Source organism: Triticum aestivum, chromosome 5B (genome assembly GCF_018294505.1).
Source record: "Triticum aestivum cultivar Chinese Spring chromosome 5B, IWGSC CS RefSeq v2.1, whole genome shotgun sequence".
Taxonomy (NCBI): Eukaryota; Viridiplantae; Streptophyta; class Magnoliopsida; order Poales; family Poaceae; genus Triticum; species Triticum aestivum.
The window spans coordinates 566570209-566584418 of record NC_057807.1 but is presented as its reverse complement, the minus strand read 5'-3'; the positions used below and the strand labels follow the sequence as shown (position 1 = coordinate 566584418).

General features: G+C 43.7%; 1 protein-coding gene across 1 annotated transcript; it reads right to left on the bottom strand.

Moving 5' to 3' along the window:
* Window positions 1-5964: 5964 nt before the first annotated feature.
* On the bottom strand, window positions 5965-9342 carry LOC123113261 (protein WRKY1). The gene is made up of 4 exons (XM_044534462.1): window positions 9132-9342; window positions 7462-8410; window positions 7240-7365; window positions 5965-6625 (listed from the first exon to the last, which is right to left on the bottom strand). The coding sequence occupies exons 2-4, from the start codon at window positions 8388-8390 to the stop codon at window positions 6478-6480; spliced, it is 1203 nt and encodes a 400-aa protein (XP_044390397.1). The 5' UTR covers window positions 8391-8410; window positions 9132-9342; the 3' UTR covers window positions 5965-6477.
* Window positions 9343-14210: the final 4868 nt, after the last annotated feature.

Here is a 14210-nt window from a genome sequence, read left to right as displayed (position 1 = left end):
ATATTTTGCACAGTGTTTTACTATATTTTGTATGTACTGTTACTGAGGTGTAGGATAAGTTATTCTACACTCACACTTAGTTTAGGGTTACTATAAACATCCTACTACTGGATGTAGTTTACACCCATATCTCATATACTACCATGTGGTATATATACTACTTTATTATTTTTAGTGTGTTCATATACTATATCTAAGATACTCCAAAGTGGGTTATATGAAAAAAATGCGTGTGAGGCCATAGTTTTTGTTGCATTTGTCAAATATGTACATATTTATACTAAAATAGAGTATGCTAAAAATATGGTACATACTAGCAAAAAAGTAGTATATATACTACCTAAATATTCTTATACACTACATATTACACGTACATACACTCCAATATGATAGATACTACCTAGAACGTACGAACCAAAAGTAGGAGTAACTACACCCGGTAGTAGGAAACATCCGATATTCATCACCCAGGGGAAAGAATAATTTATTTCTCAATTGAGGTAATTTTATGATCGTTTCATAAATAAATTATCTTTAGAATAAAAATAGTTACATTCATATTGATTCACTAATTAAAATTTAGCATAAGAAAAAAACCACCTCATAAGACCAGAGAAATTACATTTTATGCATATTTTACATTATATTTTACGTTTATAATTTTACACAACATAAAATATTTTTATGGTGATTATATTTTTTACATTCTTTTTTTACATATGAAATAAGACAAAATTTACGAGACGTGAAATTCTTGTACATAATATTAAAATAGAGGGGGGTGAAGAATAGCCAGGTTATGAATGTACTCATGCGGGTATGTACTTTCATCTTCAATATACCTCATATACTCATTGATTATATCTCTTTATCATTCTCAATATACTTCATTAAATATTATAAGATACCTCAATGCAAGTTTTATGGAAAAAATATCATTTGTGACATAGTTTTTGTAATATACTTTTTCACGTCTGAACAAATCAGTATATACGTAAACCTTTAAAAATATGTAGACTCACATGAATTTTTTATGAAACTTACTTTGGGGTATGTAGTAATTACTGATGAAATATATTAAAAGTAATAAAAAGTTATACAAGATTCGTCTATGTGGTACTCCCTCCGTCCGAAAATACTTGTCATCAAAATGGACAAAAAAGGATGTATCTAGAACTAAAATACATCTAGATACATCCCCTTTTATTCATTTTGATGATAAGTATTTCCGGACGGAGGGAGTATATGAGTAGTGGGAATACGTACTCTCAAGAGTACAAAACCATTTTCCTATATAATTTAAATATTAGCCCTGATTTAATATCCATATACATATTTTTAATTTTTATTATGAATAATTATAATTATACAAATATTTTCTTAAACAACAGATTTATGAGTTATAGAATGTGCGTATAATTATTGAAATCTTTCTATAATTGGCGACATTTAAATATTAGCCACTACCATGCACGTTGCCTTTACATTTGTGTAGGCTCCTGTAGACATGATCAAGACAGCAGTGGTTATATATGTCGGGTCCGATACTGTGTATGAATTACTGTATATCTATAATATGGTGGTAATGTGATAGATCAAGGCCCTATGTTTAATATTAATACAGCTCATTTAATAAGGAGTGAAAATAGCAATGCTAAATATATGTGATACTTCCTGAAATTCATAAATTGCCATAAACAAGGGGGATCAAGCAGCACCCATCGTATATTTATTACATTTAAGGACGAGGATTAACTGGAAACCCAATTTGGCTCTTGGGAGCCTATGCTCCTGCACATAAAAAATGCATTTTACAAATGTTTAAAAAAAATCTGAAAAACTTAGATGCGTTCATTTTCAGTCAAATGCTACCTGCAAATTTTTAGGGGCAAAGATTAAATATTTTGACCTATGCAAAAGAAAAAAGAAAACAAGACGAACACCAAATGTTACCTCCAATTGTTACACATTTTTTCCACCATCAAAGCACTGATATCCTGTTTCTCATGAAATTTGTCAAACAAGCTTACTACACTAACAAGAATATCTACAAAGAATTCGGAAATTTTAGATTTTATTTACTATTTATTTAATTTGCTATTTATCCAGAAGCATATGCTCCCCAAAGCCAAAACGGCCAACCCAATATTCACTTCTTAAAATCGATAAATAATGTGTCATGCGTTAGTGCTAAATACCTTGTCTTAAATGCCTCATTTAATAGGTTTTTTATTCACCTTTTCCATTTTCTTGTTTCTTTTTTTGCAAAATTTCTATCGTCAATGTTTTTTAAATAGGTATGGATGTTTATTTTGGCATACTTAGATATTTGCAAATTAGTACCCTAAATAAATTACACATTTTTTGGTGGTTTATATAATATTTTTCTCTTGTACCGTGCATACTATTTGACATACTATACATGACAAAAGCTTCCAAATTGCATGAATAAATTTCAAAAGATTAAATAAATCTACTCCCATTTAGTACAACCTATACTTTTTTGGAAAAAGCATTGTAGTAAATCAATGAGAATTAATCTGTATCAGAGGGAGTATAATATTTTAAATTTAGCACTTTATTACAATATTTTCAACTATTTAAAGTACATGCATTTCCTTAAAATATAAAAGGTAAAATTTTCTCCACGCATGTTTGTAGCCCCCCAGGCGGTGGCAGCTTCCCTCCCACATCGGGATGGCAAGGGGTATAAATGAAATAAAACAAAATTGTATGAAAAATTCAAAACTAGAAAATATATGTAATAATTTTTTATATTTTATTAATTTTTTTTAATAATTCGAAAGATCTGCATTTTCTTTAAAATAATACAAAAGATATGTTTTAGTTTACTCCTGCTATGCTAGCGGCCTGTCCATTTGTATTTCCCTCATATGATGGTGGCTTCCCTTCCACATTGGGATGCTACTGGGGCTATGTTCCTCGCAATCCCATTGGGAATTCCTCTATTAGAGGTGTGTATGGGAAGACTTGATCATGTACCATCCCATTTTCAGCTACACCAAATTATACGTGCATAAATGGTACAATAGACCATTATGTATGAATGCCATGCATATTATTGTCCCTAGTGTAGTACTACAATTTTCATAATATGTTGCATTTGAAACTCACTTATCACCATTGTTCCAGATATGTTATAAAAAAGTTTGTATTTTTACATGTCCAAAACATAACATTACGAAACTATCAAAATGTCATTTGAATATAACTTCTTATGGCGGATCTTAACCCCGCCCCAAATCCGATAAAGAGTCCCAAGTAGAATAGCCCGATGGGCAGCCCTCCTCCCACTTAAGAACTGGGAGGTATGAAATCCCAAAAGGCAATCACCTTGGCCCATTCAAATCCATCCATACTTTAACTAAGAAGGTAAATACTAGGTTCTACTTGCTTAATAAATAAGGCCCCAATGGCCGAGATGCTACAAATGAAATCAACTGCTTGCCAGAAATCACTAATAAAGAGGTACCCATGGCAAAAGACACTCTCACATTCTCTTGTGCTGATAAGTGGCGCATCGCATGTGCGCCACCTCTCGCAACCTGGGAGATTTTACCTTTTTCGTAGATTCATTTTCTCAAAGTGGTTTATATCTTGAATCGTGCGTCCAAATCATGAGTAGTTATCATCAAGGAATTTTTCGTGTCAGAATCTTGAAAACAAGATCCTATATTAATTGGTTTTGACAAACTTTTTTGATGAAAAACCCAGAAAAAAATGAAACTAGAAAAATATCGAAAAACCATAAGGAAAAATATTACTAAACCCGGAAACACAATTGTGCTTTTCGCGGAAGCACAGACTATACTTCCCATTTTAGGAAAGCACAGTTCATGGAAGCACAGGCTGTGCTTTTGCCTTTTTTGAGGAAGTACATTTGTGCTTTTTTCTCTTCAGAAAGCACAAATGTGCTTTTCGTTGAAGCAGTGCCTGGACTTCTCGTGGAAGCAGAACTTTGTTTTCCCTTTTTGAGAAGTACAATTATACTTCTCGTGTAAGTACAAGTTGTGCTTTTTCCCTTTTCAGAAAGTACAACTATGCTTCTCATGAAAAAGCACAGCTTTAAAAAAATATCACCAAAACCTAGGAAAAACCAAGCAAAAACCTAAAAACCATACAACCCTCAAAAGAACAAAAAACATGTGCATCAAAATTGAAATCCCAAGGGTGCGCCCAGCATGCTACACGTGGTTGCGTATGGGCGCACCACTTGGCGTGCTCCCAGGGCCTAGAAAGTGACCTCTGCGGGAACCTTTGATTAGTTGCTCCCCTGCTTATCTGGTTGTTTCCTATTTTATTCTCGTTATTGCATAACAAACAAATTCCCCCGAGCACTTCGCAAGCTATATCGCATTGGGACGGTCCATTTATGCCTTTTTAGGTGTTTTTTCGCTGATTTGGGAAAGGTTCACCATGCCCCAACTGATTTTATCTTTTTACTAGTTTTTTTTGGTGGTTTTGCATTTTTGATTTTCAAATTCAGAGCCTTTGGGTTTTAAAAAGAATATCACTTTTGTGAAGTTCTAAAATTTATAGAATTTTTGGGAAAAATAATTAAATCCATAGAACTGTTTTTATTCCGTGGAATTTCTTAAGATTTGGGATTATTTTTCGTTAATGAACAATTTTTGACGTTTGAAACCTTTTACAAAGTCACAAACATTTTCTAAAGTTTCGAACGTTTTAAAATTAGGAACATTTTAAAAAAATGCAAATCATTTTCTGAAATTGTGAACCTTTTTTAGAATTTATGCACAAATTATTTTAGATTGTCTTTGAAAACAATAGCTCCAAGCCTCTGTTAAAATAGCACGCATTTTTTTGAGAAAAAAATGAATTAGACAACCAAAATGGGCCAACCCACTACGCGCCTGAGGGAGCGCTAACCTGTGTGTTTGCTCAGGCGCCCCTATTTCTCGCTTTCTGCGAGAGCGAGGGAATGCTCGCTGAAGGGGAGGGCGCGTTGGGCCGGCCCAGGCGCGCGAGAGGCCAGAGCCTCGTTTTCCTCGTTTTTTAATGTTTTCTGATTTATTTTTTGATTAATTTTTGTATTTTATTATTATACTTTGTATTTGCAAAATATTGAAAAATTATTTCAAAACGTTGAACAAATATTTAAAAAAATATTGACCATGTATATAAAAATGTTAATGAAGCAATCCAAATAGAAAATGTTGAACCACTATTTGAAAAATGTTGAACAAGTATTTCAAAAAATATTGATTATGTATATAAAAATATTGATCAAGAATTTGAAAAAGTTGTTGAACAAGTATTTGAAAAATGTTAATCAATCATTTAAAAATGTTAAATGTGTATATAAAAATATTGACCATGTATTAAGAAATGATGAATTGTATTGATCATGTATACAAAAATGTTAATCAACCATTTGATTAACATTATGCTGGCGTTGTGCATGTTGTGATTCTTCTCCACACGTTATGCTGCCGAAGTTTCTGGTGAAATTTCCCAGCATGGCAATGGGGGGAGGTTTGGGCGGCGAGGCAGAGGCGTGCGGTTAGGTCTGGGTTGGCATCGGCTGGATGAGGACAAAGAAGTTGAAGTTTGAAGTTGTATAGTGCCCGGTCTATTTTCAGCCGTAGGATGAAGATCTAATGACCTTTGATGAAACATGTTAAAGTAGTAATCTAAACGCGTTTATATTCTTTTACGGAGGGAGTACCCGATAAATAGACGGCTCCTTATATTACTTATTATATTATATTATAACCTTGTGCGGTAGTGCATTGAATGTATGTATTTACACAAGCGGAAAAAATATAGTACCAAGTTTCCTTGCACTGTTAGTACCAAGAAGCACAGACGATTCATGCATGCAAGAAAACAAGAAAGGGGTACACATCAAAATGAAATGCTTGAGAACAAAAGAGCTGCAGTGACACCAGGGAAACAGCACTTGTGCCAAACAGGAACCCATGTCAAAGGTATCAGGCGATCCACCAATCCAATTGACCGAAAGACGAGGGGTACATTTTGTTCCTAGGTGTCGCAACTTTAACAGGCACTGCCTTCTCCAACCCCCTTGCACGGTTACAGTAACACCAACCCCCGACATATAACTGCAGCTCAATCTTACACAGCACAGCACAGGACAGTCCTAAGGACCAACAGACACAGAGACAACAGGGGCAAAAAAAAAAAAAAAAAAAAGAGGGGAAAATTCTACAAAATTTATGAGTTTGATTGATGAGAAACACCACTAAATCGACAATCTACGCAACAAATCCCTTTCGCCATGGATTCTCCTGAAAGAGCTGAATCACCATCCTCCCCCACCCCCTCCTCAGCAGTTAGGAACAGAAAAGTATGTACAGACTAGTCTCTTCTTCTTCTTCTTCTTTTCTCCAATCTTCTTTTTTTAATCTCTTCTTCTAGAATCGGCGGCTATCGAACGAGAGCGGTCTGCGACGACGATGGAGGCCCGAAAGGTCAGGCTGGCTGTGGCTGGGCCGCCGCAGCTCGGTTGTGGTTGTGATCGCCCTCGTAGGTAACGATCAACATCGCGGGGTCGTCGACGCACCTCTCGACATGCTTCCTCGCCGGGCAGCCCCTCACGCTGCTACACTTGTAGTAACCCCTGCAACACAATGATGCACACACGTACATTCTTAAGTGGCCTGTTTGAAGAAAGAACAAAGCAGGTGAAGTGTGCTGGGAAGAGGATGTCAGCTGTAACCTTTCTTGGATTGCAATGGGCATACTACCAGAATTAGAACAGGTTTCCTTTTAACTGCATGTATGCTTATAGCAAACTTGAGAATGAAACTACACTGACTTGATTGAAAACAAAAGCAATCCTTTTGGAAAGGATATCTGAACCTCACTTTGCTATAAGCGGCATCTATTACCTAAACAGATGTGGGATAAAATCTAGCCTTAGAAAAGTTAGAATTGTCACCCCATTAATTCAGGACTATAACTTTTTAAATTACCCAAAATCATGTGGATGAAAACTTTTTGGAAGATCATGCATCCAGTGATATGGGTATACACTTAGTTTTACACACAAAAAAGGGCAAAAGGAAGCTCTAACTCTGAACAAAACAAAATTAAACCACCTGTTACTTGTTTCCTAACATAACAAAATGACAAAGCCAGTAAAGAGCAAGCGCAGACATCATGTGCAATGCAACTATATACTTAGACAAATGTATTTAAAGGGATAAAAAAGATTCAAGTATTTTGGTATACCTAGGATGCGGGGATCCCTTTATTGGCTTCTGGCCATACTTCCGCCACGAGAATTCATCAGCCGGGATGTCGGCCACCTTATTGCTGATTGCAGGGACTTTGATAGACCTCCTTATCCTTAGTTTCCTGTAATTGCATACAAAGGACGGTTTATTTAGAGAACATAAGAAATACCATAATACCAGTGGTCAGATATATCAATTTATCACAATGAATTCCAACCTTTTCTTTGCACAGTGACACCTGCTCCCAGTTGCACAGCGTCCACTCCCATCCTCCTTGCCGATACACCTCCTCCTCTGCTGCATGAGGCCCATCTCCGGGGTGCTCGACGTCTGCGAGCCACTAACTAGCTGGAAGGGACGGCTGGAGCGGCTGCCGTCCAAGCTCGCCATGCTCCCCTCCATGCTCAGAGATGTCAGGAACGAACGGGAGGATGACCCCGTACAGTTAGAGCCATCAAACTTGAGGTTGACACCCTTGCCAGCACCAGTGCTGCCACCCTGATGATCACCATGGCCGCCCCTCTTCATCATCTCGCTCTGCAGCTTCATCTGATGCATGAGCTGGAACCTCTGGTAGCTCTGCTGCTGCTGGATGAAATGGAGATGCGCCGCCGGCAATGCCGGTGCCGGCGTCCCCGCCGGTGGCGCAACAGACACCGGCTGGACGAGGTGGAGCGGCGGCCCGCGAGCCGGGCCGTTCGAACCGACCGACGGGTTCTCCACAACCATCCTCTGGGGGAACTGGGCTGCTGGGATCCTGACAGGGTCCTTGGAGGAGGAGGCCTCCATCTGCTGGTACCTCGGAAACAGCTGGAGGCTGGTGCTCGGGCCAGGACTGGATGTCTTGGGTGGTGCTGCAGCAGCAGCATCGGCAGCCGCAGCCGACGCGGGGCTGTCCCGGAAGAGGTTGCTGTCGAAGAGAGGCATGGGCTTCTTGATCCTTTGTCTGAACCTAGCATGGCCTTGTCGTCCACCATTGCCGTTGCCGATCTTGGAAGCTAGGGAGCCGAACTTGGCGACGGCGGCGCCCGTGGCCTCCAGGAGGTCCTTGTGGGGGACGAGCTGGCCATGGGGGTTGGAGAGGAGGTCCAGCACCTTGTGGCAGCTCTGCACCGCCTCCCTGTTGGATTCCACCATGCCATCCATCGCTCACTCCCTCCCCCTACCTGCACACACACACGCACGCACGCACAAATCAACAACTTGTTCAGCCCTCGGCTCGAACACACGCATCTCGAATCAAAAAGGATTCAACACCTGCGCTGCAATAATTGGACTCGGGTAGAAGATTCTCCAGGGAAATAAATATCTAAAACAGGCGTCACGGCACGAGGATATGCTTTGCACAGTGGAAAAACGCAGGAGAGGCATGCGTAGATATACATATGCCGATGGCTGTAATCATTCCGCCCCCCATAAAGAGCACTGCCACCGCCATGGATTTCATCCGAGGCCTGGGAAGAAACAGCAGCCGCCGGATGCAGGAGATTCTCCGCCATCATACCCCGACCCGGCAGGCCAGAATTGGGCACGCGGGCGTGGGACTCGGCATTTCGGGCGGCCTTAATCGCTACCAAAACTACGCCGCCGGACAATCCAGGGAGGGAAGCACCTGAGCCTACAATACAAGAACAGAAAAAAGGCCTACCGACCCGCCCGTGACCGCGCCACCACCCCCGCTCCGCTCCCCCGAGCAAAAGCCTCGAAAAATCCGGCGCGGAATCCGCCACCCCGGGTGACAAAGAAGCAAGAACCACCGCCCGCCCGCCCGAGCATCCCCGTCGATCCACCCATGAAGCGGAAACGCCGCGCCCGAATCGCCGGGCACGAGCACGATCCTACCGGCAGCAAGAACAGGAACAGAACGGAGAAGCAGGGACCGCAAACCTCGCGGGATGTCGCAGGCGGGCGTCGCCACTCGCCACCACCGCTCGGGCGGAGGGGAGGGGAGAGGTGGCTGGGACAGCGGGCAGAGAGGACGGAGAGGCGAGGAGCAGAGCAGGGAGGAGCAGCAGTCGAGTGCTAGTCCGAGGCAGGGAGTGAGGAAAATAAATAAACAAGCGGAACGGGGGCGGGGGCGGGGGCCAGCGGGGGCGCAGTGCTCTATCGCTTTTGCGCCCCTCTTTCGTTTTTCTTCTCTCGTATGCCTCCTCGGGCTGCGGGGGCGGGGCCGCCGAGGGGGAGGGGGGATCCGGGCCGTCCATCGCGCCCGTCCCTGTCCTGCGTATGGACTTTTGCCCTGTCCCGGCCTTTTCTCCCTCAGCTCCCTGCCGATTCTTTTATTTTAGTCCGTTTCCGGGGGTGGGGTTGGGTTCCCGGGGCTGCCGTTTCGTCAAAGGCGTGAGCTGTGTCAGACGCCACTGTGCCCCCCCGCCTGGGCCCCGCCCGCCAACGTTCTCTATCTATCTTCGTCTTCCCTGCCCGCGCTCGTGAGCGTTTGTTTCTCCCTCACTCCCTCCCTCCCTGTCTGCGGGCCATCCGGGTGCCCGGCTGCGCGGTGCGGCGCCTTCTGTGCGGGCGGACTGGTGCCGGCGAACCGCCTTCTGGTTCTACGCGATTAATCAAAAATGCGGTGGAGGAAGATATACGTTCATGCATTAATTTTTTGCGTCGTGATGATGGTATCGATAGCGGCGTGATATATGGCGTAACTTTTGGTAATGTGAATTTGTAACGCCTTTGGGAGGAGTTCACGCTAGTGCGGGTGTAGCGGCCATTGGACAACTGGCTATTTCCTGGCCTGCTGACGGACCGCTAAAGGCGTAACTAAGCGGTGCGTGAAAGTTTCCGTTCACTGCGAGTGACGCCGAGCATGAGCTGGAAAGAGATATATCTGGCTCACTCAGTTGTTTGTTTAATATATGAATACACGGAACCGCAATATCCGCCATAAATTCATAATCTCCACTCATATCACAATACGGATCTGCCGTGGATGATTTGCCATTGATGTGTTCGTCCGCAAGTGTTTCTCCGTCTATCTCTATCTCTAGGCCATCACGGTGCGGGTGGCTACGCGGCGTAGCGCCTTCTATAGGTTGTCCCGGTGTGGGTGGCTGCACAGTGTGGCGCCTTCTGTACATTGTCCCAACGCAGGGTGGCTGCACGGTATGACACCTTCTGTGGGTTGTCCCGGTGTGGGTGGCTGCACGGTGTGGCGTCTTCTGTATATTATCCTAGCGTGGGGCGGCTGCACGGTATGACACCTTCCGTGGGTTGTCCCGGTGTGGGTGGCTGCACGGTGTGGCGTCTTCTGTATATTATCCTAGCGTGGGGTGGCTGCACGGTATGACACCTTCCGTGGGTTGTCCCGGTGTGGGTGGCTGCACGGTGTGGCGCCTTCTGTACATTGTCTCGGCGCGGGGTGGTTGCACGGTATGACACCTTCCATGGGTTGTCCCGGTGTGGGTGGCTGCACGGTGTGGCGCCTTCTGTACATTGTCCCAACGCGGGGTGGCTGCACGGTATGACACCTTCTGTGGGTTGTCCCGGTGTGGGTGGCTGCACGATGTGGCACCTTTTGTATGTTGTTCCAGTGCGCGTAAAGGCGTTATTAAGCAGTGGGTGAACGTTTCCGTTCACTGCAAGTGACGCCGAGTGTGAGCTGGAAAGAGGCTCAGTGAGTTGTTTGTTCAATATAGATGGAACCGCAATATCCGCCGTAAATTCATAATCTTAACTTATACCATAATGTAGAAATGACATTGATGTATCAGTGTGTGAACGTTTATCTATCTATCTCTATCTTTGGCCATCCCAGCGTGGGTGGATGCACGGTGTGCCGCCTTCGGTAAGTTGTCCTGGCGTGGGTGGATGCATGGTGTGGCGCCTTCTGTAAGTTGTCCCGGCGTGGGTGGATGCACGGTGTGGCGCCTTCTGTAAGTCATCCCAGTGTGGGTTGCTGCATGATGTGGCGCCTTCTGTAGGTTGTCTCGGTGTGGGTGGCTGCATGGTGTGACATCTTCTGTAGGTTGTCCCGGTGTGGGTGGCTGCACGGTGTGACATCTTTTGTAGGTTGTCCTGGTGAGGGTGGCTGCATGGTGTGGCGCCTTCTGTAGGTTCTCCCAGTGTGGGTTACTGCACGGTGTGGCGCCTTCTGTAGGTTATCCCAGCGAGGGTGGCTGCACGGTGTGGCGTCTTCTATAGGTTATCCCAGTGTGGGTGGCTGCATGGTGGCGCCTTCTATAGGTTGTCCTGAAGACGGTGGCTGCACGGTGTGGCGCCTTCTGTAGGTTATCCCAGTGTGGGTGGTTGTACGGTGTGGCGCCTTCTGTAGGTTATCCTAGTGTGGGTGGCTGCACGGTGTGGCGCCTTCTGTAGGTTGTCCCGGTGTGGGTGGTTGCACGGTGTGGCGCCTTCTGTAGGTTATCCCAGTGTGGGTGGCTGCACGGTGTGGCGCCTTCTGTAGCTTATCCCAGTGTGGGTGGTTGCATGGTATGTCATCCACATGGTTGCATGGCGTTTCTCCCTCCCTCTCTATCTGCAGGGCATCCAGGTGTGTCTGGCTGCACAGCGCGGTGCCTTCTGTGCTAGTGAGTTGGTGTCGATGAAACAACTTCGGTTCTACGCGATTAATCAGAGACGCGGTGAAAGAAGATATATGTTCATGCATTATTTTTTTCAATTGTGGTGATGGTATCGATAGCAATGTAATATATGGCATAACTTTTGGTAATGTAAATTTGTAACGTCTTTGAGTGGAGTTCGCGTTAGTGCAGGTGTAGCGACATTGGACAACTGGTTATTTCCTAGCATGCCAACGGATGGCTAAAGGTGTTACTAAGCGGTGGGTGAACGTTACCTTTCACTGCAAGTAACGTCGAGCATGAGCTAGAAAGAGATATATGTCGCGCTCAGTGGGTTGTTTGTTTAATATGGACAAAACCATAATATCCGCCATAAATTCATAATCTCCACTAATATCTCAATACGGATCTGCCATTGATGATTTGCCATTGATGTGTTCGTCGGCGAGTGTTTTTTGTATATCTCTATCTCTAGGCCATCCCGGTGCGGGTGGATGCACGGTGTAGCACCTTGTGTAGGTTGTCTCGGTGTGGGTGGTTGCACCTTGTGTCTCCTTTTGTACGTTGTCCCAGCGCAGGTGAATGCACGGTGTGACACCTACCGCAGGTTGTCTCGATGTGGGTGGTTGCACGGTGTGGTGCCTTCTGTTTTGGCATTGGACAACTAGTTAGTGCAACTGTAGCATCATTGGATAGCTAGTTATTTCCTAGCATGCCAACAGATGGGTAAATGCGGTATTAAGCGGTGGGTGGAAGTTACCGTTCACCGCAATTACGCCGAGCATGAGCTAGAAAGATATATATGTGGCTTAGTGAGTTGTTTGTTCAGTATAGATGGAACTACAATGTATATCATAAATTCATAATCTCCACATATATACCACAATACATATTCGTCCTTGATGTGTCCACCTATGAGCGTTTCTCTTTCTATCTCTATCTCCATGCCATTCCGGTGCGGGTGGCTGCAAGGTGTGGCGCCTTCTGTAGGTTGTCCCGGTGTGGGTGGTTGCATAGTGTGACACCTTTTGTAGGTTGTATCGATATGGCTGGTTGCACGGTGTGGCACCTTCTATATGCCAACTGGTTATTTCTTAGAATGCCAACGGGTAGCTAATGTGTTATTAAGAGGCGCATGAACGTTGTTGTTCACTACAAGTGACATCGAGCATGAGCTGGAAAGAGGTATGGCTCAATGAGCTGTTTGTTCAATATAGAAGGAACCGCAATATATGTCTAGGCCATCCCGGTGTGGGTGGCCGCATGGTGTGACGCCTTCTCTGTAGGTTATCCCGGTATGAGTACGGTGTGACGCCTTCTTAAGGTTGCCCCGGTGTATGTGGCTGCATGGTGTGACACCTTCTGTAGATTGTCCCGATGTGGTTGGCTTCACGGTTTGGCGCCTTCTGTGTGCGGTGGTGCTAACAAGCTGCATCATAATTTGTGACATATTTGAGAGGAGTTCACATTAGCAAAAACCATAGTGGCACTAGATTACCAATTATTTCTTAGCATGCCAATAGACGGCTAAAGGCATTACTAAGTGGTGAGTGAACGCTCCAGTTTATTTGTGAGTGACACCGATCATGAGCTAGAAAGAGATATATGTGGTTTAATGAGATGTTTTTCAATATACATGGTACTGCGGTATATGTCATAAATTCATAATCTTCACTTGTATCGTAATAAGGATTTTTCACTGATGTCTTCTAGATAGGTTCTGATTAACAAAACGTAGAACCACTAGAGAGCTATTTAGCTATGGCATCCCGACAAACCGCTAAAGGATAATGATGAGTGATACTCCAGCTCGTTGCAGTTAGAGATGAGCATGAACTAGAAGATATATCAATGGGTTAATGAGCTCTTTATCGATATCACAATATAAATGGTAGTGAAATATAGGGCAATCTTCACTTATATCAGATTGTCGATTCGCCATTGATGTATTACATATGTGTTCATGGTAGCGAGAGATAACTAGTCATTTATAGCATATCATCAAACTGTTATACATCTTATTGTTTGGTGAGTGGATACTTCAATTAATTGCAATTAACGGTGATCATGTGCGAAAAATATATATTAGTGATTATAGTGCAATAGATGGCATAGTCTTTAACATTGTATCACTACATGGATTCGACAGATGGCATTAGAAAGTATTATTTATTGCACTTCAACAAAACGCTAAAGGCCCCTCCAGCATACTCCCCCACGCCTTCCCGATGTTTGAGCATTTCTCTGGCTTTATCTATCCATGGCTCCTCCTGGTGTGGTCGACTACACTATATGGCTCTTTCTGTGTGAGTTAGCGTGGACGAACCACCTCCCAATTCTACGCAATTAACATGGGCATGAGCAACAAGATTACAGGTTTTAATGAGTGTTCTTGTTGTTATAGCGATACTGACGATAGTGCGATATACACTGTAATCTT